This window comes from Eulemur rufifrons, chromosome 18, assembly GCF_041146395.1.
Source record: "Eulemur rufifrons isolate Redbay chromosome 18, OSU_ERuf_1, whole genome shotgun sequence".
NCBI classification, from domain to species: domain Eukaryota; kingdom Metazoa; phylum Chordata; class Mammalia; order Primates; family Lemuridae; genus Eulemur; species Eulemur rufifrons.
In genome coordinates, this window is record NC_091000.1 from 56,317,497 (window position 1) to 56,342,419 (window position 24,923).

General features: G+C 43.5%; 1 protein-coding gene across 1 annotated transcript in view; it reads left to right on the forward strand.

The window, feature by feature from the left end:
- Positions 1-24,914, forward strand: part of LOC138398835 (uncharacterized) — a 363,472-nt gene extending 338,558 nt beyond the window's left edge. Inside the window, exon 5 of the mRNA XM_069493287.1 lies at positions 24,786-24,914. Within this exon, the coding sequence (XP_069349388.1) occupies positions 24,825-24,914 (90 nt within the window). The 5' untranslated portion in view covers positions 24,786-24,824. The remainder of the gene's footprint in view (positions 1-24,785) is intronic.
- Positions 24,915-24,923: the final 9 nt, after the last annotated feature.

Below are 24,923 nucleotides of genomic sequence, written 5' to 3' on the forward strand. Positions count from 1 at the left end.
TCGGTTATCAGACTGACTGTCACGGTATCGCAGTGCTTGTGTTCAAGTAACACTTGTTTTTCTTCATCATGGCCCCAAAGCACAAGAATAGTGATGCTGGCGTATTGTTTTCATTGTGTGGGCACCAGGAGGGGCCCCGTGTGATGCTACATCCGTGAGGCTCTGGCAGTCAGCGTGGGAGAGCTTGTAAGTCCGTGCATTTTATTAAGACATTATCTTCCACACTGTCATTGAGGAAAGTTTCAAATCAGCTGTGAAATAGAAAACAAAACCCACAGGTCTAAAGCATTGCTCGTGCCCGGCTGTTCTTGGCTTGCACGAGCCTCCCTTGCTGGTTCCCTCAGGGTCTCCAGTTGAGAGCTTTCTGGGAAGTTCTCAGGAGATAACACTTTGTATATTTTCCTGAAGATGTGTATGGTGGGTTCATTTCGTCGTCTACGTTGGAAATGTCATTGACTGGCTCAGTCATGGCCTTATTGCTGCTTTCCATCGTCCCGCCCACAGTCCCCTGGGCCAACCAGATAAAAAGGAAGCAAGCTATAGATTTCGCAAAGCCGTAGAAGGGAGAAAGATCCTAATTTTTGGAACATGTCCTTATGAAAAAATAGGAGTGTATCAGGCATGGAGATAAAATGTCTCAGTGTTGAAAGGATGCATTTATCTATTTAACATTCAGATATTTTTCGGACGGAAGCCTCTTCTTATTTATATTTTAGGAAAAGGCAAAATAGCCTGTTCTAAGAAATTATACTGAAAGAAAGGCCTTTTCCCCGTTTCCCAATCCCGAGTAAACTCTGTGGAAGACAGGAACATGGTAGCCCTCAGCTACCCGGCTATCGGGGTCTGTCTGTAGCCTATGTCGTGACAACAGGGGATGCCAGCAGCCTCAGGCTGAAACACTGAACGGAGGCCTAGTTTCCCGTCATTCTGTTGGAATTACATTATAAGGAAAAATTATCGGTCCTACATACTCGAGAATGAAGACGAACTTTAAAAATAAATCAGAGAAAATAATTGATTTCTTAGCAAAAGAATACTAACAAAACTCAAAATGAAAATGGAAATATTTTGCAGCAAATCATGAACAGGCTAAAAATATTGGCAGAATTTGCCCAGAATCCTCTGACCATTTCCTTCACCTTCTCCTGATTATAAAGGAAAAAAGAAACGAATGTTGACAGAATTCTTACTAGATATAAGTAGCATTGCGTAGCGTTGATTGCATGCATCTTCTTTAATCTCAGGATAGATATTATTATGCCCATTTTAAGATAAGGAAACTGAGGCTTGGGTTAAGTAACTTTCTGTGACTCAAAGTCCTTCCCCGACCTACCCAAATGAAGACACCCCATCAGATATGACATAGATCATCTCCCAGAAGCCAAGGACAAGGGCCAGAGCTCTCTTTGGGGAAAGCCAAGTTCTTTATCACACAGTGGGTATGGAAAAAAAGGGGTAGACTTGAGGCTTTTTCCCCTAAGAGTTGAAACATTCTGAAGAAAGATTGAGTCGACTAGAGGAGTAACTGGATATAGGAGTTAAGCAATAGGGAAGTAGCAAAAATGATGCTCTGGCCTCATACCTGTGGAAATGGTGGAGAACCCTTGGCACAAATATGGACCCAGAACTGATGCTGGTTTGGGAGGGGTGGTAAGCATCCTAGTGGAAATTCCTCACAGGCAACTGAGTTATGAGACTGAAGTTCAAGAAGGAGAACACATTCGGATTTTTTCTAATTTTTTTTGTGATAGACACTACACTCTCTCATGTACATCATCTTATTTCGTCTCACAACAATCTTTTGAAATGTATTACCATTCACATGTTACAGATGAGGAAACTGAGGCTCAGAGAGGTCCAAGGCCACAGTCCTACGATAGAAAACAAGCTTTGTTGTAAACAGGGCACTAACTTACTTTTTTGCATTTCCATTTGTTCATTCAATATTTTATTGCCTGTTTAGATTACAGTCATTCAGTGCCTACAGCAGCATTATTTGTTATCTTTCATTTGCAGTTAGGTCCTTCAGTTAAACAGTTGGTCATATTTTGTGCTTTTATAGTGTTTTAGAGATTCTGGTTAGGGTATGGGTATTCTAAAAAGGAGAGGGATTGATTTAATTTATAATGAGGAATTGTGTCTAAACAGTGTACTATGTGTTCTGTGTTCAAATAAGCCAGAGAGCTTCTTTTTATATGAAGGAATAAACAGCAAACAGCACAGACCATCTTAAATTGAAAACATGAATGCATTTTGAATTTTATTTTTGAATGTCGATGTAATTGACTATTTGTTCTGCAAACAAGGCTTTGGTCCAGTTTAGAGGGGAAAAATCATTGCACTAGCATGGAGTGTTTTCTAGAAGAAGACAATTTTACAGGCTCAGTAAACTTTCTGAACTGATAAGACTTGAAACGCCTCATCAAGGGAAGTGAGGCAGGAAACCTTTTAATTAGAGACTGTTCCATCCAACATCTTTGCTGGAGCTGATGGTGCACATGCCGCATGAAGTAACCCAGGAAAGAACGCAAGAGAGGAAAATGTAGTTTTTCATACAAATGAAAATAGGCCCTACATGAAGCAGGCAGGGAAGAGGGCCCTTCTCAAAAGATCATCATGACAACAGCGGCCAGTATTTATGGGTCTTGCAGTATGCCAAGCCCTGTCTAAGTTCTTCATATGTGTGAACTTACAGCAAGCCTATGGAGTCGGTACTAGTATTATTCCCACTTTAGAGATGAGCAAACTGAGACACTGAGAAATTAACTAACTTGCATCAGGTCACACAGCAGGTGGGTGAAGGCACCAAGAGTCTAAGCCTATGCCTTCAACTGCTAGACTAGGAGGTAGTTTGATGCTTGAGAGCAGTTCATCACTAGAGGTAACCTTTTTTCCAAAAAAAATATTAAGGGGGTACAAGTGTTTTTGTTACATGGGTTGCTTTTGTAACGCTTAAATCAGGACTATTAGTGTGCCCATCACCAGAATAGTGTTCATTGTACCCATTAGGTAAGTTTTCACCTCTCCCCTCCTCACCCCTCCCCTCTGCTTGATTTCCAATGACTTTTACTTCCCTCTGTGCACATGTGTGCCCATTAGTAGGTTCCAATTTATTAGAGAGCACATGCGGTGTTTGTTTTTCCATTTTTGAGATACTTCTCTTAGGATCATGGTCTCCACTGTTCTCCAAATTGCTGCAAAAAGCATTAATTCATCCTTTTTATGGCTGAGTAGTACTCCGTTTTATACATATACCACATTTTGTTAATTGACTCTTGAAGTGATGGGCACTTGTGCTGATTCCAGAACTTTGCAGTTGTGATTTGTGCTGCAATAAACATTTCTATGAGTGCAGGTGTCTTTTTGATAACATGACTTATTTTCCTTTGGGTAGATACCCAGGAGTGGGATTGCTGGATCAAATGCAGTAATAGGAGGTAGTCTGATGCTTGAGAGCAGTTCATCACTAGAGGTAAGCTTTTTTGAGGTGCTACTGCCTGTATGCCTGGCACTGCGCGTCCTATGCAATTCGCATAACAACCTCATGAGGTAGGGCTTCTTATTATCTTCATTTTCTTACAGAGGGAATCAAAGCTTGGAAAGTTGAATGTCTTTCCCAAAGTCACCACTTACCAAGTGCCAGAAGCCAGAAACCTAGGCCAGATCTAATGTGACACCAAAGGCAGCCATGTGCTTACTGTCCGGCAGTAAGAACGGTGGTACCAAGTGTTGTGTCTCTAAACGCAAAGATGAGACAAAGCATTTCCTCTCTTTATTCTTTGACCAGCTTATCATTATGGTAATAATATCCTCCCACTGCATGGAAGTACTACATAGAGGAGGATTCCTTTCTTCTCAGCCCCTAAATTTAAAAATAAATGAAATAAAAGAATATAGAATTGCCCTGACACCTCCTGCCGGATGCAGTCAGTGTGCCTCCTTTAGAGGGCGTTGGCATGCATCCAGGGAGGGTGTAAATTTTTTTTTTTTTTTATTGAATGAATACCTGATTAAGTTAATGAAGCTGAGCTGAGAGAGGAGGAGCAGTTTGGCAGCCGAATGCTGGAGGGTTTCTGGCAGCTCATTCAGCGTCCTTAATGTTCCGCAGGATTCTACCGGCTTCGTGCTGGGCGACATGTGAGCCCTGGGAGAGGCTGCTGTAATTACTCAGCTTTTTGATTGAAAACAGCTGCAGGTAGCGAGTCATCCCATTGTCCATTTTGCTGGTGATTGGAGACAACTCAGGGGCATCTTAGGCTCCACTACACTGCAGCCTCCCTCTGAAATAAATGGAGGTAGAAAGTAGGTTTCCCACTTGCTGGGCTTTTCAAAATGAACCATTCATCTTTTGAGGGTCAGAACTCAGCCACCCATTCACTGAGTATGCGTCATACCCCTAATTTTAAAACAAACATTTATTGCAGAGAGAATTCTTATCTCGGATGATTTTTACAGCTAGCCTCCCTGTCCCTCTTACACTTGATTTAGGCTGGTTTCAATAAGATGGTTGTCTTTGTAAATCCCCATCTCTCCCAGTAAATCCAAAGACTACTCAAGCATTTCCTGGACATTGATTGTGGGACAACCCGTGGTAGTTTTGGATAATTGGATGTGAACATTTAGAGGCCTTCTCCTATAGCACACATCTTTAACAACATCTTCCACGGTGAGATCTTCCTGATGTGGGAAGTATCGGGGCTTAATAATCTCACCTGAGAATGTGTGCTAGAAATGGAATCTCTAAGTGCAGATTCTTTGCAAACACACAGTATTTTATGTCCCTTCATCATGAATTCCATTTTCGATCGTCACATCCAAAATCTAGAAAATTATCCAGGAAGGATAATTTTCTTCCTTCTAAGGAAGACAAACTGCAACAGAAAGACACAGAATAACAAGAGTAAAGCAACAAAGGCCAATATCCCTAGAATCCCAAGTGTTGTGAAATTCAGTCTTTAAGAAGCGTCAAAGAGTTACAGTCTAATGAGGAAAGCACATGAAAATAAGGATTGCAGTGGTCTTAAGTGGCTTTGCGGAGATTTTAGGAATGATTATGAAAGGAAGTAGCAGTCAGGGGACCTGCTGTGGGCAAAGGCATGCGGGGGAGTGGGTAGGAGGCCGTGTTAGCCTAATTGGGGCCTGGGAGGATAGTCAAGGAAACAGTTATTAAGCAGTGTGTGGATGAGATGATAGTGCTAAGGGGGCACAGAGGAGAGACGCGGGGTACAACGTGGGATGAGGAGAACCCGTGGTAAGTGACATTGAAGGAGAGATCCGAAAGATGGGTTAGAACAGTGGTTCTCTAAGTACAGTCCCTGGACCAGCATTATCAACATCATTGGGGAGCTGCAGGTGAATGTGATGCCTGCTCTAATGTAAGAACCACTGGATTAGAAAACAGGCAACAAGGTATGTTGTGGAGAGGCAGTGGCTGGACTGGAAAATGCTCTCATAGAGCAGAGGAAATACACACATCCAAAGGCTTTGAACCCTTTGAGGGCTGCAATAGGACACAGCCACACCCACTAGTTATATATTATCTATGGCTGCTGTCACGCTGCAGAGGGAGAGTAGAGTAGCTGCAACAGAGACCACATGGCCTGCAAAGCTAAAAATATTTACCAGGTGATTTTTCACCAAAGTTTGCCAACCCCTGATCTAGAGGGTGGAACGGCACACCATAACCCGTGATAGAGTCGGGGGAGACCCGGATGTCAGCCAGCTTCAGTCTTGGGTGAGCAATGACACTAACTGGGTACTTCTTCACTTTTTATGGCTCATAGCCTCCTTTCTGGATATGGGGAAGGGCATCCAGTTTTAAGGGCTTAAAGATGCCTTGATGTCCAGTCCTGGAATGCAGGCTAACTCCAGCAGGTATTATATTTTGGAAGATCCATGTAGCTCCAAGCAGATATAGGGAGACAGAATATTCCATTTTTTTCTGTAGTTTAAAAACAAAATTGTGATTTGTTTGCAAACATTTTCAATTATGACATGTAACTTATTTTTTAATTTTTTAAATTTTAGAATATGACAGTACAAATGTTTTGGTTACATGAATTACTTTTGTACAGTTTGAGTCAAAATTATAAGTGTGTCCATCACCCAGATATTTTGCATTGTACCCGTTAGGTGTGAATTTACTCAACCTCTCCTCACCCCCGCCACCTGCTTGATTTCCGTTGAATTTCACTACCATATGTACATGAGTGTTGATCATTTAGTTCCAGTTTAATGGTCAGTACATGTGGTGTTTGTTTTTTCATTCTTGCAATACTTCATTTAGGAGGATAGTCTCCAGTTCCATCCAGGTTGTTACAAAAGGTGTTATTAGTTCACCATTTTTTATGGCTGAGTAATACTCCATGGTGTACATATACCACATTTTATTAATCCACTCATGCATTGATGGACACTTGAGTTGTTTCCACATCTTCGTGATTGTGAATTGTACTGCTATAAACATTCAAGTGCAAGTGTCTTTTTTATAAAATGTCTTTTTTTGCTTTGGGTAAATACCCAGTAGTGGGATGGCTGGATCATATGGTAGGTCTACTTTTAGTTGTTTGAGGTATCTCCATATTACTTTCCATAAAGGTAGTGCTAGTTTCCAGTCCCACCAGCAATGTATGAGTGTTCCTTTCTCTTCATATCCACACCAGCATCTGTTGTTTTGGGACTTTTTGATAAAAGTCACTCTCACTGGAGTTAGATGTCTCATTGTAGTTTTGATTTGCATTTCCCTGATGATTAGAAATGTTGAGCATTTTTTCATATGTTTATTGACGATTAGTCTCTCTTCTTTTGAAAAGCTTCTGTTCATGTTTTTGCCCACTTTTTAATGGGATTGTTTGATGTTTTCTTGCTGATTTGCTTGAGTTCTTTGCAGATTGTAGTTATTAGCCCTTTATCAGATGTATACCATGTAAATATTTTCTCCCATTTTGTAGGTTGTCTGTTCACTCTATTGATTGTTTCCTTGGCTGTGCAGAAGCTTTTTAATTTAATCACATTTCATTTATTTATTTTTGTTGTGCTGTGATTGCCTTTGGGGTCTTCTTCATAAATCCTTTGCCTAGGCCAATCTCTATGTGAGTTTTCCCAGTCTTTTCTTCTAGAATTCTTAATAGTTTCATGCCTTAGGTTTAAGTCTGTTATCCATTGTGAATTAATTTTTGTGAGTGGTGAAAGGTGCAGATCCTGTTTCAGTCTTCTATATGTGGCTATCGAGTTTTCCCAGCACCATTTATTGAATAGGGATTCTTTTCCCCATTGTATGTCTTTGTCTGCCTTGTTAAAGACCAGATGGCAATATGAGGATGGTTTTATATCTGGGTTCTCCGTTATGATCCATTGGTCTATGTTTTTGTTTTTTATGCCAGTACCATGCTATTTTGGTTACTATAGCCTTGTAGTATAGCTTGAAGTCTGGTAAAGTGATGCCTTCCAATTTGTTCTTTTTGCTTAAGGTTGCTTTGGCTATTAGGGGTCTTTTCTAGTGCCATACGAATCATGGATTTATTTTTTCTAGATCTGCAAACAATGACATTAATCTTTTAATGAGGATTGCATTGAATCTATAAATCACTTTGGGTGGCATAAACATTTCAACAATGTTGATTCTGCTGCTCCATGAGCATATGTTTTTCCATTTGTTTATATCCTCTGTGATTTCCTCCCTCAGTGTTTCATAGTTCTCCCAAGAAGGTCTTTCCCCTCCTTCATTAAATATATTACTAGGTATTTTATTTTATTTTCTGCTATTGTGAAAGGTATTGAGTCTTTGATTTGATTCTTAGCTTGACTGTTGTTGGCATATATGAATGCTACTAATTTGTATAATTAATTTTGTAACCTGAGACTTTGCCGAATGTATTTATTAATTCCAGGAGTCTCTTGGCAGAATCTTTGGGATGTTCTAGATATAAGGTCGTATCATCAGCAAAGAGCAATAATTTGACTTCTTTCCCCGTTTGGATATCCTTGATTTCCTTCTCTTGCCTAGCCCTGGCTAGGACTTCCAGCACTATGTTGAACAGAACTGGTGACAATGGGCAGGCAACATTGTCTGGTTCCTGTTCTCAGTAGGAAATGCTTTCAATTTTTCCCCATTCAGTATGTTGTTGGCTGCAGGTTTGTCATATGTGGTTTTTATAATATTGAGGTATGTTCCATCTATACCTATTTTATTAAGAGTTCTTATCATAAAAAGGTGCTGAATTTTGTCAAATGCTTTTTTCTGTGTCTATCAAGAGGATCACATGGTCTTTGTTTTTGCTTCTATTTATGTGGTGAATCACATTTATAGATTTGTGTATTTTTTTTCTAAAATTTCCACTCAAGCATCAAGATTTGTGTATGTTGAATCAGACTTACATCTCTGGGATGAAGCCCACTTGATCGTGGTGGATTATTTTTTTTTTTTATGTGCAGCTGAATTCGGTTTGCTAAGATTTTATTGAGGATTTTTTCATGTATCTGCACCCACCTGTGCAAGGTGCATAAATATTTAAGATTGTTATTGTCGTCTTGTTGAATTTTTCCCTTCACCATTATATAATGACCATCTTTGTCCTTCTTTCCTTTTGCTGATTTGAAGTCTATTTTATCTAATATGAGAATGACTACAGCAGCTTTCTTTTGGTTTCCATTTGCTTGGAATATTGTTTTCTATCACTTCACCTTGAGTCTGAATGAGTCCTTGTAGGTTGATGTGTTTCCTGGAGACAGCAGATACTTGGCTTGTACTTTTTTTTATCCATTCAGCCAGCCTATGTCTCCTGAGTGGGGAGTTCAAGCCATTGACATTTATTGAAAGAATTGATAAGTAGGGTAGATTTCTGTTTATCTTGTTAAGAATTGTATTGCTTTGTTTTACCTCTTGAGCCATTGTGGTATCTGGGCTCTGGCCTTTAGCTTTTGGGTGATTTTATACTAGTGGGTGTCTATTGTGCTGATCCATGTATAATGCAGGTCTGAGTACTTCCTGCAGGTCTGGTCTTGACAAATTCCCTCTGTATCTGCTTGTCTGAGAAAATCTTTATTTCTCCCTCATGTAAGAAACTTAGTTTTGCAGGATACAAAATTCTAGGCTGGCCATTATTCTGTTTGAGAAAACTGAAAATGGGTCCACAATCTCTTCCGGCTTGTAAGGTCTCAGTTGAAAAATCTGATGGGTTTTCCTTTATAAGTTACCTGCTGTTTTCACCTTAGGGCTCATAAGGAGTACTTCTTTCATGTTTACTTTGGCCAGTCTGATGACTGTGTGTCCTGGTGATTGCCTCTTCACCATGAATCTCCCAGGGGTACTTTGAGCTTCTTGTACCTGGATATCTAGATTTCTAGCAAGACCATGGAAATTTTCCTTCAATTATTGCCTCAAATAAGATTCCCAACCCCTGTGTATTTTCTTCTTCACCCTCAGAGATGCCTGTGATGCTTATGTTAGGCCTCTTTATATAATCACATATTTCTTGTAGGTTTTGTTTGTTCCTCTTGTTTCTCAGATCTTTCTCTTTGACTGACTTGTTTAACTCAAAGATGTTGTCTTCAAGCTCCGAGATTCTTTCTTCTGCCTGATCTAGCCTAGTCTTAAGGCTTTCCACTGTGTTTTGTATTTCCTTGAATGAATTTTTCATTTACAGGAGTTCTGTTTGATTTTTTTTTTTAATAATTTGATTTCCTTAGTAAATTTGTCATTCATTTCCTGAATTGCTTTTGTGGTTTCTTTGTGGTGGGTTTCTATTTTCTCTTGTATTTCATTGAGCTTCCTTGCAATTCATATTCAGAATTCTTCATCTGTCATTTCAGCCTTTTAATTTTTATTGGCATCCATTGGTAAGAAGTTATTGTTTTCTTTTGGGGGTGTCCTTTCATTCTGATTTTTCATGTTTCTGGACTTCTTGTGCTGGGAAGTCGCTACCCCCAAATGGCCACTCCTTGGACCCCCACACACCCTGAAAAATTGAGTCAGTAAATGCTGTAAAGGGCGTGCAAATTGACCTCACTGTCAGTAGGTGGTGCTTGCCAGAAGGAACAAGCTGAAATGTTTTTGGGACCTGTGACCAGCCCTAGTCTCTCAGGAGAAGCACTTGATTGCCCCAGATGGTTGGGGGGGGGGGCGGGGGCTGGAACTTCCAGGTGAGTCTTCATTCTCTGCCACAGTAGAGGCAGGTTGGGGAGTACAGCTGGGCGGGGCCGGGTGGGGTGAGCTTGCCCTCAGGCCCCACAAAGCTGGCAAGGTATCTGTTTTGGCAGGGGTCAAAGGTCTGCTCCCAGCTTCTAGGCAGAGCTGCCAGGGAGGACCTGCAGTGGCCCCACCCAACCAGAAAGTCTGCTTATGGAGGCAGGTCCATCTGAGATTCAAAAACTGGTAGTTTGCAGCGGGCCTCGCTCCTCTCCCCACTCCTCTGCTCCACAGTCCCCCCTACCCTGTATCTGCTGAGTTCCCCCACAACTGTGCTGAGGGCCAGGAGGTTCCCTGCCCAGGATCCTGGCCTGCGCTGAGAGTGCAGCCCTCCCGTGGGGGAAGGGGTGCTCCACGAGCACGCCACAGCTAGGACCCACGCTGCACTCTCCCCACTGAGCTGCCCACATGGGCTCCCTCACCTCCCGGGACCAAGAAGGTTAATCCCTGACCAGGCCAGGGAGAAGTGCACTTGTCCCAGTCACCCACAGGGTGCCCAAGCAGGACTCATGTCCCTCTGCTGCAGCATGTGGCCTGCGCTGATGAAGCAGCATGAGGGATGGCCAGCAAGCAGGGAGCTCACAGTCCGAGTAGCCCTCAGTCCGCTGCAGGACCCCAAGAGGAAAGACCTGATCCCCACTCTCTGTGGAAGCCTCGATGTGGTGGCTCAATTGTCTCTCTCAGCAGCCATGAGTGGGGGAGGGGAAGGGGAGGAAAAGAGTCTGGGTGGAGGAAAGTCCACACTCTGGTCGTCTCCAACCCTCTCTCCAGGAGGCAGTCCACCTAGAATATCCAGGCTCTGGAGTCACGCAGATCACTGGGGCCCACTGGACCCCAGTGGCTCCTGCAGTCTGGGCCAGATTTGGGAAATGTTTGTGTGGCAACGAGCAGGACGAAACCTAAGGAGTGGAAGCCCCCTGGGCAGGACAAAGGCGCACGGTGGGTGGAGAAGCAGTGTGGCACCTGCTGTCCCTGCTTGGGTCTGTGGGGGTGGGAAGTGCCCCAGGGGTGCTGGAAGCCTGGTGCCCTGTCCCCAAGAAGTTCCCAGCTCACTGGTAGCAGCAGCGTCTGGGCTTGTGTGGGCAGAAAGTCTTTCCAGCAGCTCAGGAACCGCTGACTATCAGAGATGGGATGAAACAAACCGCCCCACCTGCCCTTCTCACTGGACTCCAAGCCTCCAAGGTTGATCTTTGCTGATACCTTGCTCCTTCCTGTTATGCACCGCAGCTTCCTCCCATGGAGTCTCCCGGAAGCTCCTGCACCTTCCTTCAGACCCACATTCCATCTATGTTTGTTTGTTTTTTTCTGTTTCATCTAAAACTTCTCCTTTTCACTGAGTTGGTGTCTCCGGTCAGCCATTGTGGTTTCTTTCATTCTTTGACACATTTCCATCCGTCATTTCTGAGGGTGTTCAGAGCTTGAGCTCCTGGGGCAAGGCTGACTCTCTGAGCTACTCAGGAGACTAAGGCGGAAGGATCACCTGAGCCCAAGAGTTCAAGATTACAGTGAGCTATGGCCACTGCGCTCCAGCCTGGATGGCAGAGTGAGACCTTATCTCTGGTGGAGTGAACATACCTTCATTCTTGAAGGGTATGAGTGTTCAGTGGTCCTGCTTCCTTTTTGTTTGCTGTGGTTTTCCATCAAGAAAGGAAAAATAGCTCAGAGCAGTCTGAGCTGTGTGAGGCATGCAAAACGTATCAAGTCCAGAGAGACAGCACTCATACCTCACCCACTACCTTAATTTTTATATTGTGATAAAATATACATAATATAAAATTTACCACTTTAGCCATTTTTAGTGTACAGGTCACATAAAAGTGGCATTAAGTACAGTCACAACTTGTGCAACCATCACCACCGCCCATCTGCAGAGCTTTTCCCTCATGCCAGACTGAAACTGTGTACCCATGAAACAGCAACTCCCGTTGCCTGCCCTCTCCCCAGCCCCCGGTGACCTGTGTTCTAGCTGCTCTCTGTCTCTATGAATTTGACTATTCTGGGTACCTTATATAAGTGAAATTGTATAATATGGTTCTTTCATGTCCAGCTTCTTTCACTTAGCATAATGCTTCAAATGCAGTCATGTTGTATCATGTATCAGAATTTAAAGGGGGATGAATAATATTCCATTGTATGGATATTCCACATTTTGTTTATTCATTCATCTCTTGATGAACATTTGGATCATTTATACCTTTTGGCTATTGTGAAAAATGCTCTTATGAATACTGGCATACTGTATCTGTTTGAGGCCCTACTTTCAATTCTTTGGGGTATATGCATACCTAGAAGTGGAATTTCTGGGTTATATGGTAATTGTGTGTTTATAACTTTTTGAGAAACTGCCACACTGTTTTCTACAGCCCCTGCACCGTTGGACGTTTCCGCCAGCGGTACACAAGGGTTCCAGTTTTTACATCCTCACCAACACTTGCTATTTTCCTTTTTTGTTTTTTTTTAATATAATGCCCATCTTCATGGGTTGGGAAGTAGTATCTCATTGTGGACATGTAATTTATTTTTAAAGTGCAGTTAGAGGAGGAGGTTAGAACACTGTTTTTGTCTTGGCAGGGGTGGGGGAGAGAACTGGAGGCTGTATTTAAAATCATTGAGGCATACTGCCAAGGAGTGGTGGAGGTAAAGGGGACTTAGAGATCATCTATACCAGGGGTTCTCAGGTTCTCACCTCTGGCTGCACATTAGAATCCCCTGGTGCATTTTTTTTTTTTTTTTTTTTTTTTTTAGAGACAGGGTCTCACTGTGTTGCCCAGATTGGAGTACAGTGGCTACTCACAGGTGCCATCACAGCTCACTGCAGCCTTGAGCCCCAGGCTGAAGTGGTTCCCCCCACCTCAGTCTCCCGACTAGCTGGGACTATAGCATGTACCACCATGCCCCGCTTACCCTGGTGCATTTTTTAAAATGCTGGCAGTGGTCACCACCTTCAGGGATTCTTCTTCAGTTAATTTGTGATGGATCTGGACATTATTGTTGTTTTTAAAAGCTCCCCAGCTGAGTCCGATGGACAGCCAGCATTGATTTCTTATGCTGCAGGTGAGGAGAGCATGGCCCTAACAGTAAGGCACCAAGGTTCCCTGTTTCTCTGCTAGAGCCGCTGCCACTGGTGCACCCCTTATTCAATATGATCGTGAACACAATGAAACCAGTATTGTCCCAGGTACATGTGCAGCCTCCTCTGTGTTCTGTAGGAAGTATGTCCTCAAAAATCTAGAGTCAAGTGTTGGAGCCAAGTCCTCCATTTGGTCTGTTGGGATGCTCATTAGCCAATGACCACGGTAGATTTCTCGTAAGTCACTTCCACTCAGTAGGCTGAAAACATTAAGACACCAGCACATTAGCTGATGGATTGCCCCCATTGCTCCACCGCCTTGCACTGTGTACCCAGGAAATTGATCTGCTCAGTGCTTTTTACATTTGTGTGCCATTGGGCAATTTCCACAGGGAGCCTTTCTCTGCGGGCCTCTAGCTCTGGTCACATGGCACTGGGTAGCATACTCATATACTCCTGCACCTTTCTGTTCCATTCATCTGCCTGTTCCCTGGCCACTGTTCCAGGGCACACAGATTTGTATTAATGTAATCCCTGGTTCATGATACATTCTTATCCCTGAGCCCTGGTGGATCTATTTGTTATGTGTGTTTTATTACTTGGTCTATTTATTTTAAGTGTATAATCACCAGCTATAAGAAAGTGTATTGGTCAACTACAAAGTTAGAGAGAACAGTTCCCACAAGACCACCCTCGCTTCTGACACCAATTGCAAGTTCAGAGGCTTCCCCAAACCACCCTCTATTTCAATAATTCACTGAAAGGACTCACTGAAAGCTGTTATACTCGCAGTTACGGTTTATTACGGGGAAAGGATACACATTAAAATCAGCCAAGGGAAGAGGCATATAGGGCAGAATCTGGGAGGAGTCCAGACTCAAGGCTCCCATTGTCCTCTCCCTGTGGAGTCACCCACGGTGTTATCTCCCAGCCGTGATGTGTGACAGTACGCGTGGAGTATCACCAACCAGGGAAGCTTACCTGAACCTCAGTGTCTAGAGTTTGTATTGGAGCTCAGTCACACACTGTCCTCATGGCTGACCTTTAGTCCACAGCCCCTCCTGGAGGTCAAAGTAATATCTTTAGTCATTAGTTCGTCAGAGGTTGGAACTTATGCCACATTGCCCAAAGTCCCCATCATAAATCCCATTGTTAGACTGTCCAGTGGCCAAAGCCCCCAGTCAAACACACACACTTATATGAGATAGCACATTCCAAAGGCCTAGAGCTGGTCTCCCAGTAGCCAAGGGCAAAGGCCAGACTTCAGTTTGGTTGAGGTTAAATTTTTCCCTACACACCAATGAATCCACTGCACAACCCAAGAACTGACACCAGGTGTTTGTATCAGGATTTTCATGTTATTTCTGCCATTTTGTTAGGTATGTAATCTTACATAAGTGACTTACGCTCTGAGCCTCAGTATCCTTGTCTTCAAAATGGGTGATCATATCTTGGTTGTTAATGGTATGCAAAGCATCACTATAGCCTACACAAAGTAAGCACCATGACTTGTGCCTGCTGTGTCTTTTGGGGGGGCTGGGTTCCAGGAGGTCTCAAAGCCTTTGCAGTCAGGAGGATGGCCAAGTTGCATAGCGTCCCAGAGACTGTGAAACCACCATGGAAGGAAAGCCAACGTGTGACTCCCTGGAGGAATGGCTTGTTTGTTTACAAACTATCCAGAGGCTTCAGTTTTTTTTTCATCCAGACTCACCAAGGGCAGTGATAATTTAAGAACCTCCCAGAGTGCCTCAGCTCCAGGACGACACTTTTCTGACTTGGTGGAGATTTCCATGTGCTCTGTTTGTAGACTTGGGCCATCTCATCTCCCAGAAACCCAGCCCCCTGGTGGCTGGTAGAATCAGACAGGGCCTCCTTAAGCTGTTGCTGGCCCTTTGCATTGTGGTGTGTAGCAAAGCTCATGAGAGTGTGTGTGAGGAGACAGCTGGCAGCCTTCCCTGTGGGATATGGAAAGAAGATTCCACATTTCCCCACCATGCCTCTTGGGAATTACTCATCCAAAAAGTATTGTGGAAAAGCAGACAGAGTGAAACAAGGAACCATTACACTTAACCCTTACCTAGAAATGCCAAGCTTGAGTTTAGCATCTGACCTTTCTGTTTATTCTGTTTGTATGTTTGAATTGCTTTCATGATTTTTTGGTGTGAATGGGGGTCTGTGCATGGGGAGCTATTATAAATATAATTCCTTCTATCAGTCGAAGAACGAAAATGAATTCTCAAACACCCATCACTTTCTCTTCTGTATAAAACATACATGTGAGAAAAATAGCAAATGTTTGCAAGGATTGGTAGTTTGAAGGTGTTGTATGGATCTTATCATGGAACCAGGAGAGATTAGCACCAGATAAGTGTGGGTAATGGCTGGGAATCCACAAGGAAGCATTTGTTGAATTGTAACTATGGCGGCTATCACTTAGTGTGTGCATTATGCTGGGCTTTGTGCATATTAATTCCTCCCCATTGTGTAGGCAGAGATGTTAACTACGAGATGACACATTGTTAAAATTCTTGCCTCCTTAAACTGGGGCACATGTATAATTTTGAGTAAACTAAAAATTACATTAAAAGAAAAAAAAAAGATGACATAGTCTGGGGCAAAACCGGGTTTTGAACCTGTACTCTACCTTGCATCCCAGCCTACTCTGTCAACAGCTCTGTGTCCTTAGTAGTAGTAGCAGTAATAGTATTGATACATTGTTCCGTTATCATTATTAGTAATAATATTTTATCTAGATATTCTAAATATGCCAAGTGATATTAATGCTTCATGAATTCTGTAGTGAGATAGATCACGGTGGTAAGAACATTTATTTGAGATTCCAAAGTGACAGGTTCTCGTCCTCTTGACCCCAGGTCCAACTGTATTACCTTGGCCAATTCTTCTCACCTTCTCACATCATTCCCGGAATGAGGTGATGAAGACAGCGGCTCCCTATTGCTTTGGGACAATTTACTGTGGACTGGGGTGAGAACCACGGAGTGCAGGCAGCGTGCAAAGCGCCTGTGTCCTTCAGCTGGAGTGGTGGATAAACAGCCTCTTGGGTGCCCCAGGGTAGCTCATCTGGCATGCACGGCATTTTCAAGCAGAGAGGTATTTGCTTATGTATTGAACCAGGAAAGGTCTTGACAGAAAGGCATTTCCAGCTTTTCTTAAAAACTCCAACTCAACCTCTGTTGGACAATTCATTTGGGACCAGTTTGGATCCAGATGGTTATTTTTCCGTCTTGAGCCTTTCCAGGAATTCCAGCACGGGCAGGCCGCCAGAGGACACTGGCCGTGCAGACGCTGCAGCCGCGTTCCGTGTGAGCGGCTTCTAGGGATAACCCAGCCCGGCCACGGGCCTCACCCCTCCTCCTCCTCCAGACCCGTCCTCCAGCGCTCACACCTCTGCCCTGAACCCATGTGGGGACCCTGGCCCACAGGACAGCTCCCCTGATGTTTCTAGGCGTGCCAAACCCCGCTAAAAACACCCCCAATACCCACTATCATCATGTTGACAAGGAACAGCAATGACAGCAGCCAGGAATCTAAGAAAAGCCGCTCCCAAGGCTTGACGAAGCCTGTCCCTCCATTATGCTGACAGATAGTAGCAAATGACGGAGCCCCACTTAGGGGTAAGGGAGACGGCAGTTTAGCCACGTGCCAGGCGGATGCAGCTGTGCGTCCTGAGGAATCCCCTCCAAGGCCTTTAATCAGAATCACCGTGCCTGGGTTGCAGAGCCGCCGGGCCAGTGAGTGCGCGAATGGGACTGTGTTAATTTTGGTTGGATTTAAATGTTTTAATCATTGCATTAAGTTTAGTTGTATCCATTGCCAAAAAAAATCTATAGATGAATAGGGCCTAAAAAACTATTATTCATCGTGCTGCTAATGTAAATAGAGGGGCCTCCTTTTTCCTGCTTTTCCTTGACCCCCTGAAATCCCAGCTGCATGCCTGTGGGAGTGGCAGATCCTAGCCTCTCCAGTGAGGCCTTGCCTCAAAGGGAAGGGAAGTGTGGTATGCGCTGCTGGCTGCCACCGTCTCAGGGAGCCTGTGCCGGGCGCAGACTGGAACTTGCTTTTTGTGACGCTAGAGGGAGAGACAGCTTGTTCAGAAAGCACGTTGGTGCGCGCCGTTCTCCACGTACAAACTGTGCAGGAGGCTCCCTCTGCAGTCTCAGCTCTCCTGCAGCCGGAATCACACAGGCTGGGTGGACTTGGGCTTGGGTGCTGGGCCCGGGATCCCTGGCTTGCTGGCCTGTGGAGTACTGACATCCTGACCTCTCCTCCTGAGTCACTGACCAGTCTCTCCATTCGTGACCCTGAATGCCACACCAGCTGCAGTCCTTGATTAGTTTCAGTACGGTGCAAAGGGTCCCTGGACAGCTTTTCACCTATTCCTACCCATTCTGTCCCTTATCTACATTAAAAAAAAAAAAATAGACATTTGCTATTAGGCTGCCGTCACCATAGTGCCTCCCAGTATGTCAGTGTCACCTGCATCATGGTTGGGTAGACCAAGAAAGTGCTTTCCAATGCTAATTCTACCTCTGGCAGTGGCCTTGGGCAAACCTCAGCGTTCCCATCTGAAAAATGGAGGGAATAATACAAACCTCACAAGTTTGTTGTGAGGAGAACAGGAGATATTTAAGTAAGGTTCTTGGCATGTAGGGAAAGATCAATAACTGGAAGTGATTTGGATCAGTTTCTTCAGGCTGCCTTAATAAATTCCCACAAATCTGGTAGCTTAGAACAACAGAAATGTAGTCTTTCACAATTCTCAGGGCTTGAAGTCCAAAATGGAGATGTCAGCAGGGCCGTGCTCCCACCAAAGGCTCTAAAGGGAGACCCTTTCTTGCCTCTTCCAGCTGCTGGGGGCCCCAGGTGTTCCTTGGCTCGGGACTGCGTAATTTCAGTCTCTGTCTCTGTCTTCTTATGGTCTTTTCCATTTGCCTCAAATCTTTCTCTGCCTTTCTCTTACAAGGACACTTGTCTTGAATTTAGGGCCTGCCTGGATAATACAGGATGATCTCATCTCAAGATCCTTAGTTACATCTGCAAAGAGCCTTTTTCCAGATAAAGTCACATCCACAGGTTCCACGTAGATAGAACTTTTGGGGATCTACCATCCAACCCACTACCTTATTTTATTAATGATAAAAATTAAGATACATATTTATCTGTTCTTTTTGTTGTCAGGCACTTGTGTAGACTTCTTCTAGCATGGATGACAAGCTGTCTTTCCTTGCTTTTTCTCTTCTCACTTCCATGAAGAGCCACAGGGGTGCAGAGTTGAGAAGGGAGGCCGGGGTGTGTTGGGGTGAGGCACTCTTAGCATGTTCTGCAAAGTTGTGCCAGGTCCCCGCTCACCTCTCAGGTGGTTTCTGGCCTAGAGGGACTCGGATGGGGCCTTCCAACCCCTTCAGGAGCCTCCTCCTGAGGCCTGCCTGGTGATGCTCCAGGCTAGACACAGAGGAGAAAGTCAGTAATCGGTTTCCATTGAGGACACAGCAAGAAGAAATTATGGAGGTAGTCCAGGCTTACAAGCAAGCCATCTTGTAAGGATGGAGTTGCAGTCTCAGAATATTTATACTGGGGGGGAAAAATGTAGAATAGTTCAAACACCCAACCAGGGCAGGGGCGCCCACCACTTATCCCTGAGCATCTACCTCGACCCTTGGGATGATTCAGGGATCCCTCCCGCATTAGGCAGCCCAGCCCATTTTTAACAATCCTGATTGCTCCCTAGTGCTGCACCTTCCACTGTCCTTCCTCAGATCACTCACCCTCAACTGCCTCAGCTGTCACTTGCCTTCTTTGGGTCCAGACCTCTTGCTAACCTGAACACTCCACGCTGGACATGCCCCATCTCACCAGCGTCCTTTTGCGGCAGTATTTTAACTGTGGCTTTTCCAGTGTCATCTGTGGTTGCAGTGTTTATTCCCTTATTCTGCAAATTGTATTTTTTAAAAGAAGCTGATAATTACTCCAATTTTTAGGAAGCCTACAAATCTGTTGGATCTTATTAAGTGTATAGTCCAAAAAAAAAAAAATTCCTGGGCTCTTCATTTAAACTATTCTTAAGCCAGATCTCTTCAACCCTGCTACTAGGCAAATCGAGCTATTGAAACCAAGGGCATGCATTTACATTTATTCTCATTAATCTTAATTTTCCTGGTTCTGTGCCATCACTTCCAGCTTCTGAGGGTATATTTAAATATTAATCACAACATATTAAATATCCCTTCCAGCCTTCTGTTACCTCTAGATATGATAACCAAAACACTCATAAAATGTTAAACAGAACAGACCTAAAATAGAGTTCTGGCATACCATTTGCTTCATGCTGATATTGAACAGTGAAGGTCCACTGTACATACTAGAAATGAAGTAAGTGTTTGATGAATGAATGTGTGATCTGCTACTTTTGGAGCATGCTTGTGCAGTCAGCCAAGAAGGCATCTCATTATGGCTGTCATCCAACCCACCTTTCTCCATCCTGCATACTCCAAGCATGTCTGATTTGGGCCTGTTTTTGATTTTTAACCAAAATGAAACATCTTCTGCCAGTGTACTGCACAGGCCTTCTACTTTAGTGATGTAATACAACTGGAAAGAGATTGGTGAATCAAGACTTTGAGAATCCTTGCCGTGTCCTAGTGATGTCTGCCTTTACGTCCAGGTACTCTGTCTCCTGAGTAGTCATATATATAGTTTTTCCAGTCCCGGCACAAGCTCTTTCTTTTCTTCCTCCTCTTAAAGCTGTCACTGCGCTCCCATGTGTGCATAGACATACACGCCAGACAGTCATGAGTTCACGCTAACGGAGAAACACAGGATCGAGGGTGTAGGCAGAAAAACCCAGTTTATTGCCATAGCCTTGGAATGCATTTTTAGGACTTCATCTATCAAATTCTAGGAGCATCTTCCGTTCTGAGCAGTTGGTTGTTATTTACAGGGCTTGGAGTCAGTGGGCATATATTCCCACATTTCCAGCACGGAAGCATCTCATTTTGCTATCGCTTCTCAAACAGCTTGAATCCATGATACTAGCAAAAGGATTTTTGAAACGAAATTATAGCAAAAATATAAATGTGGGGCTTACTTTGTTAAATTTTGTTCTTCTTCCTGAAGATGATTTGAATTGTGTATAAAATATACGATAATAGCCTTTTTAAAGTATGTTTCTCTATGGTTTTGTAAAGAACCAGAAGAAAAGCATAATTTGTTAGAGTTATATTGGGTTTAGATGACCCCAAAGGAATCAGCTGAGCTTCACCTAAATATTAGCTATTTACCCCCAAGACTCCCTCAACTCTCTGTTTGTATACAGCACCTCGTGTGGTTTCCCAATGCCTGCTCTATTAGAAAGCGGCGAGAGATGTTTAATGCGCGAAAGAGTTTAGGAGTAGAAAATTTAATCTTATACCAGAGTTTTTCACACCTTACCCTGTGTAGGAATCATCTGGGGATCTTGCTAAAATGCAGATTGTGAATAGTAGGTCTGGGTGGGGCCTGAGATTTGGCATTTCTGACAAGTTTTCAGGGGATGATGATGTTACTGGTCTGAGGACCACACTTTGACTAGCAAGTCCTTTAAATTTTAAACTAGTGATAAAGAAGTAGATATAAATGCTGATATAAAGATGATTAAGATGAATATATTCAGAACAGTGATTAGCAGGCAAACCCTAGGTAGTAAACCCCAAATAAATTTGTCTTGATTCATCCATTAACTCCCCCTCCACTTTCCCTTTTGCAGTAATAATATTTAAACGGTGTGGTCTGCATAGGTGGTTCTCTGGAAACTTAGCATTTATAGTACTGTGCATGTGTTTCGAAGAAATCTTTCTGCTGTGGCAGGTGCTCCGACTCCTTGGGCATCCCTCAGAGGGCAATTCAGGACACACAAAGAGACCCTAAAAGCAGAAATCTCATTCTTTTTTCTTCTTTCTTATCCCTTTTCCTCTTCCTTCAATTTCTTACTCTACTTTCCATCTTCCTCCCTGTTCTTTCAGTCCATGAGTAATCTTCCAAAATACCGGGGCATGGTGGCACCCGCTGGTAGTTTGCTGAAAGTGCAGCAAGACCTAATCCCTACCCTCATGTTTCCCCTGATAGAGACAATACAGAAAGCTAATGGGGCGCAGAGAAGGGGCCCATGCCACAGAATTAGGGAGTCCTGTCTCCTCCGTGCTGCACCGTAGGAGGAGGATGGAAATTTTTATCAGTTTGTTCCCAGGTCACTCAGCTTCTCTGTTAATCTTTGTATCCTTGATTTATCATTGGCAATCTCTGGGAAAAATGCTGTTTATCAATGGATAACTTTTCAGAAGAATGAATTTGAATTCGTGGGTTAAGGCCAATATGTCTTAGTGGTTCATTAGCAGAAGACCAGCCTCTGTCTCCCAAGTAAATAAATAGCATAAATAAGCCTCTGCACTACTGAGAACCAAGTTAGCATTCTTTTTCAAATTTACTAAAGCTGGGCTCTTTGAGAAGTACTTTCAGAGGAGTTTTCTAGTTTTGTATATTGTGCATTCAATTGTACAGGCAATTTTACATTTGCATTGCTAATGGATCTCTTCCTGAATGTGTTTGACATTTTACTTGGCTTTGAAAGGACTTTTATGCTGCTGCTTTTTCTTCCCTAGAGCTGCCTTGGGCTAATTAACCTATTCCCTTACTGGCTGGGCCTACTATATGCAAATATTCTCATTTCAGATTCTGACATATCACTCTTGCATGAACACCTCTAATGAAATCCTGTGGCGTTTTATTGGATCAGCGCCGCAGTAGAACCAGCAGGGGGCGCATGGAACAGTTCTGTTTGAGTAGATCCCATGAGTGAATTTTCCTCGCTAGTTGATATGGGAATATGGGAGCTTTTGTAGTTCCCTTTCTTTCTTTTTCTTTTCTTTCTTTCTTTCTTTCTTTTTTTTTTTTTTTTTTTTATTGAGACAGAGTCTTCACTTTGTCGCCCAGGCTAGAGTCCAGTGACGTCATCATAGCTCACTGCAACCTCAAACTCCTGGACTCAAGTGATACTCCTGCCTCAGCCTTCCGAGTAGCTGGGACTACAGGCGCACACCACTAGCCTGGCTAATTTTTCTATTTTTAGTAGAGACGGGGTCTTGCTCTTGCTCAGGCTGGTCTCAAACTCCTGATCTCAAGCAATCCTCCTGCCTCGGCCTCCCAGAGTGCTAGGATTACAGGCCTGAGCCACCATGCCTGGCCTAGTTCCCTATTTTAAGAGTAACCCTTGAAATCTAAAGAGAAAAGATAATTATAAGTAATTTTCAGGCAGCCAAAAATGGGCAACTTTTTTGATGCTTTCTTAGTTTAATTTTATTGTCATTGTAATTGATTCACAAATATTGGCTATACATTATGTGCTAAGCTCCTTATAAGAGAAGGCTGTAGAGAACACAATTACTTGGCGGTTATAAAAGCCCTGACATTACTCCTTAGATCCTGGTAGTTCTTCATTTCTTTAGCATTAATGTTGTAGGTCTTTTTATTTTTTGTTTCCAGCCCTGTGTTTAAGTGCCTCTCTTGTCATGAGAAATCCTATGCTTATTGAAATGTCCTTTTATGTTGAGACACCAAATTTCTAAACCTCCACCTTCCTATATACCTGATCAAAATCATTAAGGATAGGGAACTTTCTTTTGTGTCATTTGTCATTTCCTTGTGGTGTTTATTGATGATGTTGAAGCAAAACCAAATCATTGTTTCTCCCCCCCCAAAAAAAAGTCATAAATTAGGGGGAGCAGAGGAGAGAAAGGACGGTTGTGTTACAATAGGGATCTCACCGTTGTTTCAGCATGGGCAAGGAAGGAAGGCTGAAGGGCTGCTGCCTTATTATGTTTATTTTAAAATTGATCATTCAAGGCCGGGCGCGGTGGCTCACGCCTGTAATCCTAGCTCTCTGGGAGGCCGAGGTGGGCGGATCGTTTGAGCTCAGGAGTTCGAGACCAGCCTGAGCAAGAGCGAGACCCCACCTCTAAAAATAGAAAGAAATTATATGGACAGCTAAAAATATATATAGAAAAAATTAGCCGGGCATGGTGGTGCATGCCTGTAGTCCCAGCTACTCGGGAGGCTGAGACAGGAGGATCGCTTGAGCCCAGGAGTTTGAGGTTGCTGTGAGCTAGGCTGATGCCACGGCACTCACTCTAGCCTGGGCAACAGAGTGAGACTCTGTCTCAAAAAAAAAAAAAAAAAAAAAAAATTGATCATTCAAAAGAAGGTCAGAGTACGAGAAATGCCAAAACTTGAGGGCCTGGAACTCCCAAAAGCCTAATCCCACAGCCCTCGGGATCACAGTACACTACGCTGCTCACACCTGTAGCCGCTACCTACGGGGGCATGGTTCACATTGGTTCCATTGACGTTCTGCCTCTTGCCAGTTGGGCATTGGTTTGCCCACACAGTGGTGATAACTCGGAGTTCAGTGGTTACTAAAAGACTGAGACCACCTGTCCATAAGAACTGGCTCCAGAATCACTGTTCGTATGTTCCGCTTTGAACACACAGGTCTGATTCGTCTGAAAGAGTTGTCATCTATAGTGTTAATGGTGCGTTGGCCCTTCCTAGGGAGAAAGTGAGCGGACGGTATGAAGGGAAAATTCAAAGACAACTGGGACAGGAAGAAAGAGACAAGGATGAAGCAAGTGTGTAACTCTTGTTAAGGAAACTTTAATGCATCAGCCCTATTACTGTATCATACTTGGGTTTTTGTAACCGTAATCTAATTCATGTTGTTAACTGCCTCGTTCTGTAACCATATGAGTGGCTGTACTGGGAATGCTTTGGAAACTTGTAAAGAACAGGATTATTTTTGGCTGCCTCTGCAGAGCTGGGGTGCGTGTGTGTGTGTGTGTGTGTGTGTTTGTATGTGTGTGGATTAAGGAAGAGGAAATCGTTATAAATCCAGTATGGACTCAGAGCCAGGTGGAACCTTCGAGAGTAGTGGCTCTGACATATGATGATTCAGAAATAACAGGTGAGGATGCTCATGACGTTAGCTCCTAACTGCTCCTTCCCCAGTGCCTGGCACTGAGGGCACACTGGTGTCATTTCCTCCACTGCTCCACCCGTGGAGTTCATTCATTTTTCCAGCCAGGTAAAGAAGGAGTGAGCAATGGAACCAGCATTTATGAAAAGAAAAATTAAGAAATGTATTGTCTACGGTCTAAGAAAAAGAGGGGAAAAAAGAGAAGATGGTATTGAATGTGTCTTAGGGGACTTGTTAATTCCATTAAAAGTATATGCTTTACAGTTTTGATGTGCTCAGTGTCTTAACAGTCTTCCTTCATGATGGGCCAGCCTACATGGCTAGTGTTTAATCTGCTTTAATGCTAGGGCTATAATCGGGTTTTTGGAATTCACATTGAATCCAGAGGCCTAGTCTTAATCTTGCCAAGTGTGTTTTTTCCCCTGTGCTGATATTTTGATTTCCTTTCCCTCCTTCCCTTTCTTCTCCCTCTCCTCTTCCCCTTGTCACTGCCCTCTTCCTTTTCCCAGAATCCAGAGCTGCTGTTGGCGGATTGTACCCACGGGGAGATGATTCCTCATGAAGAGCCTGGATCCCCTACAGAAATCAAATGTGACTTTCCATTTATCAGACTAAAATCAGAGCCAGCCAGACAGTGAAACAGTCAC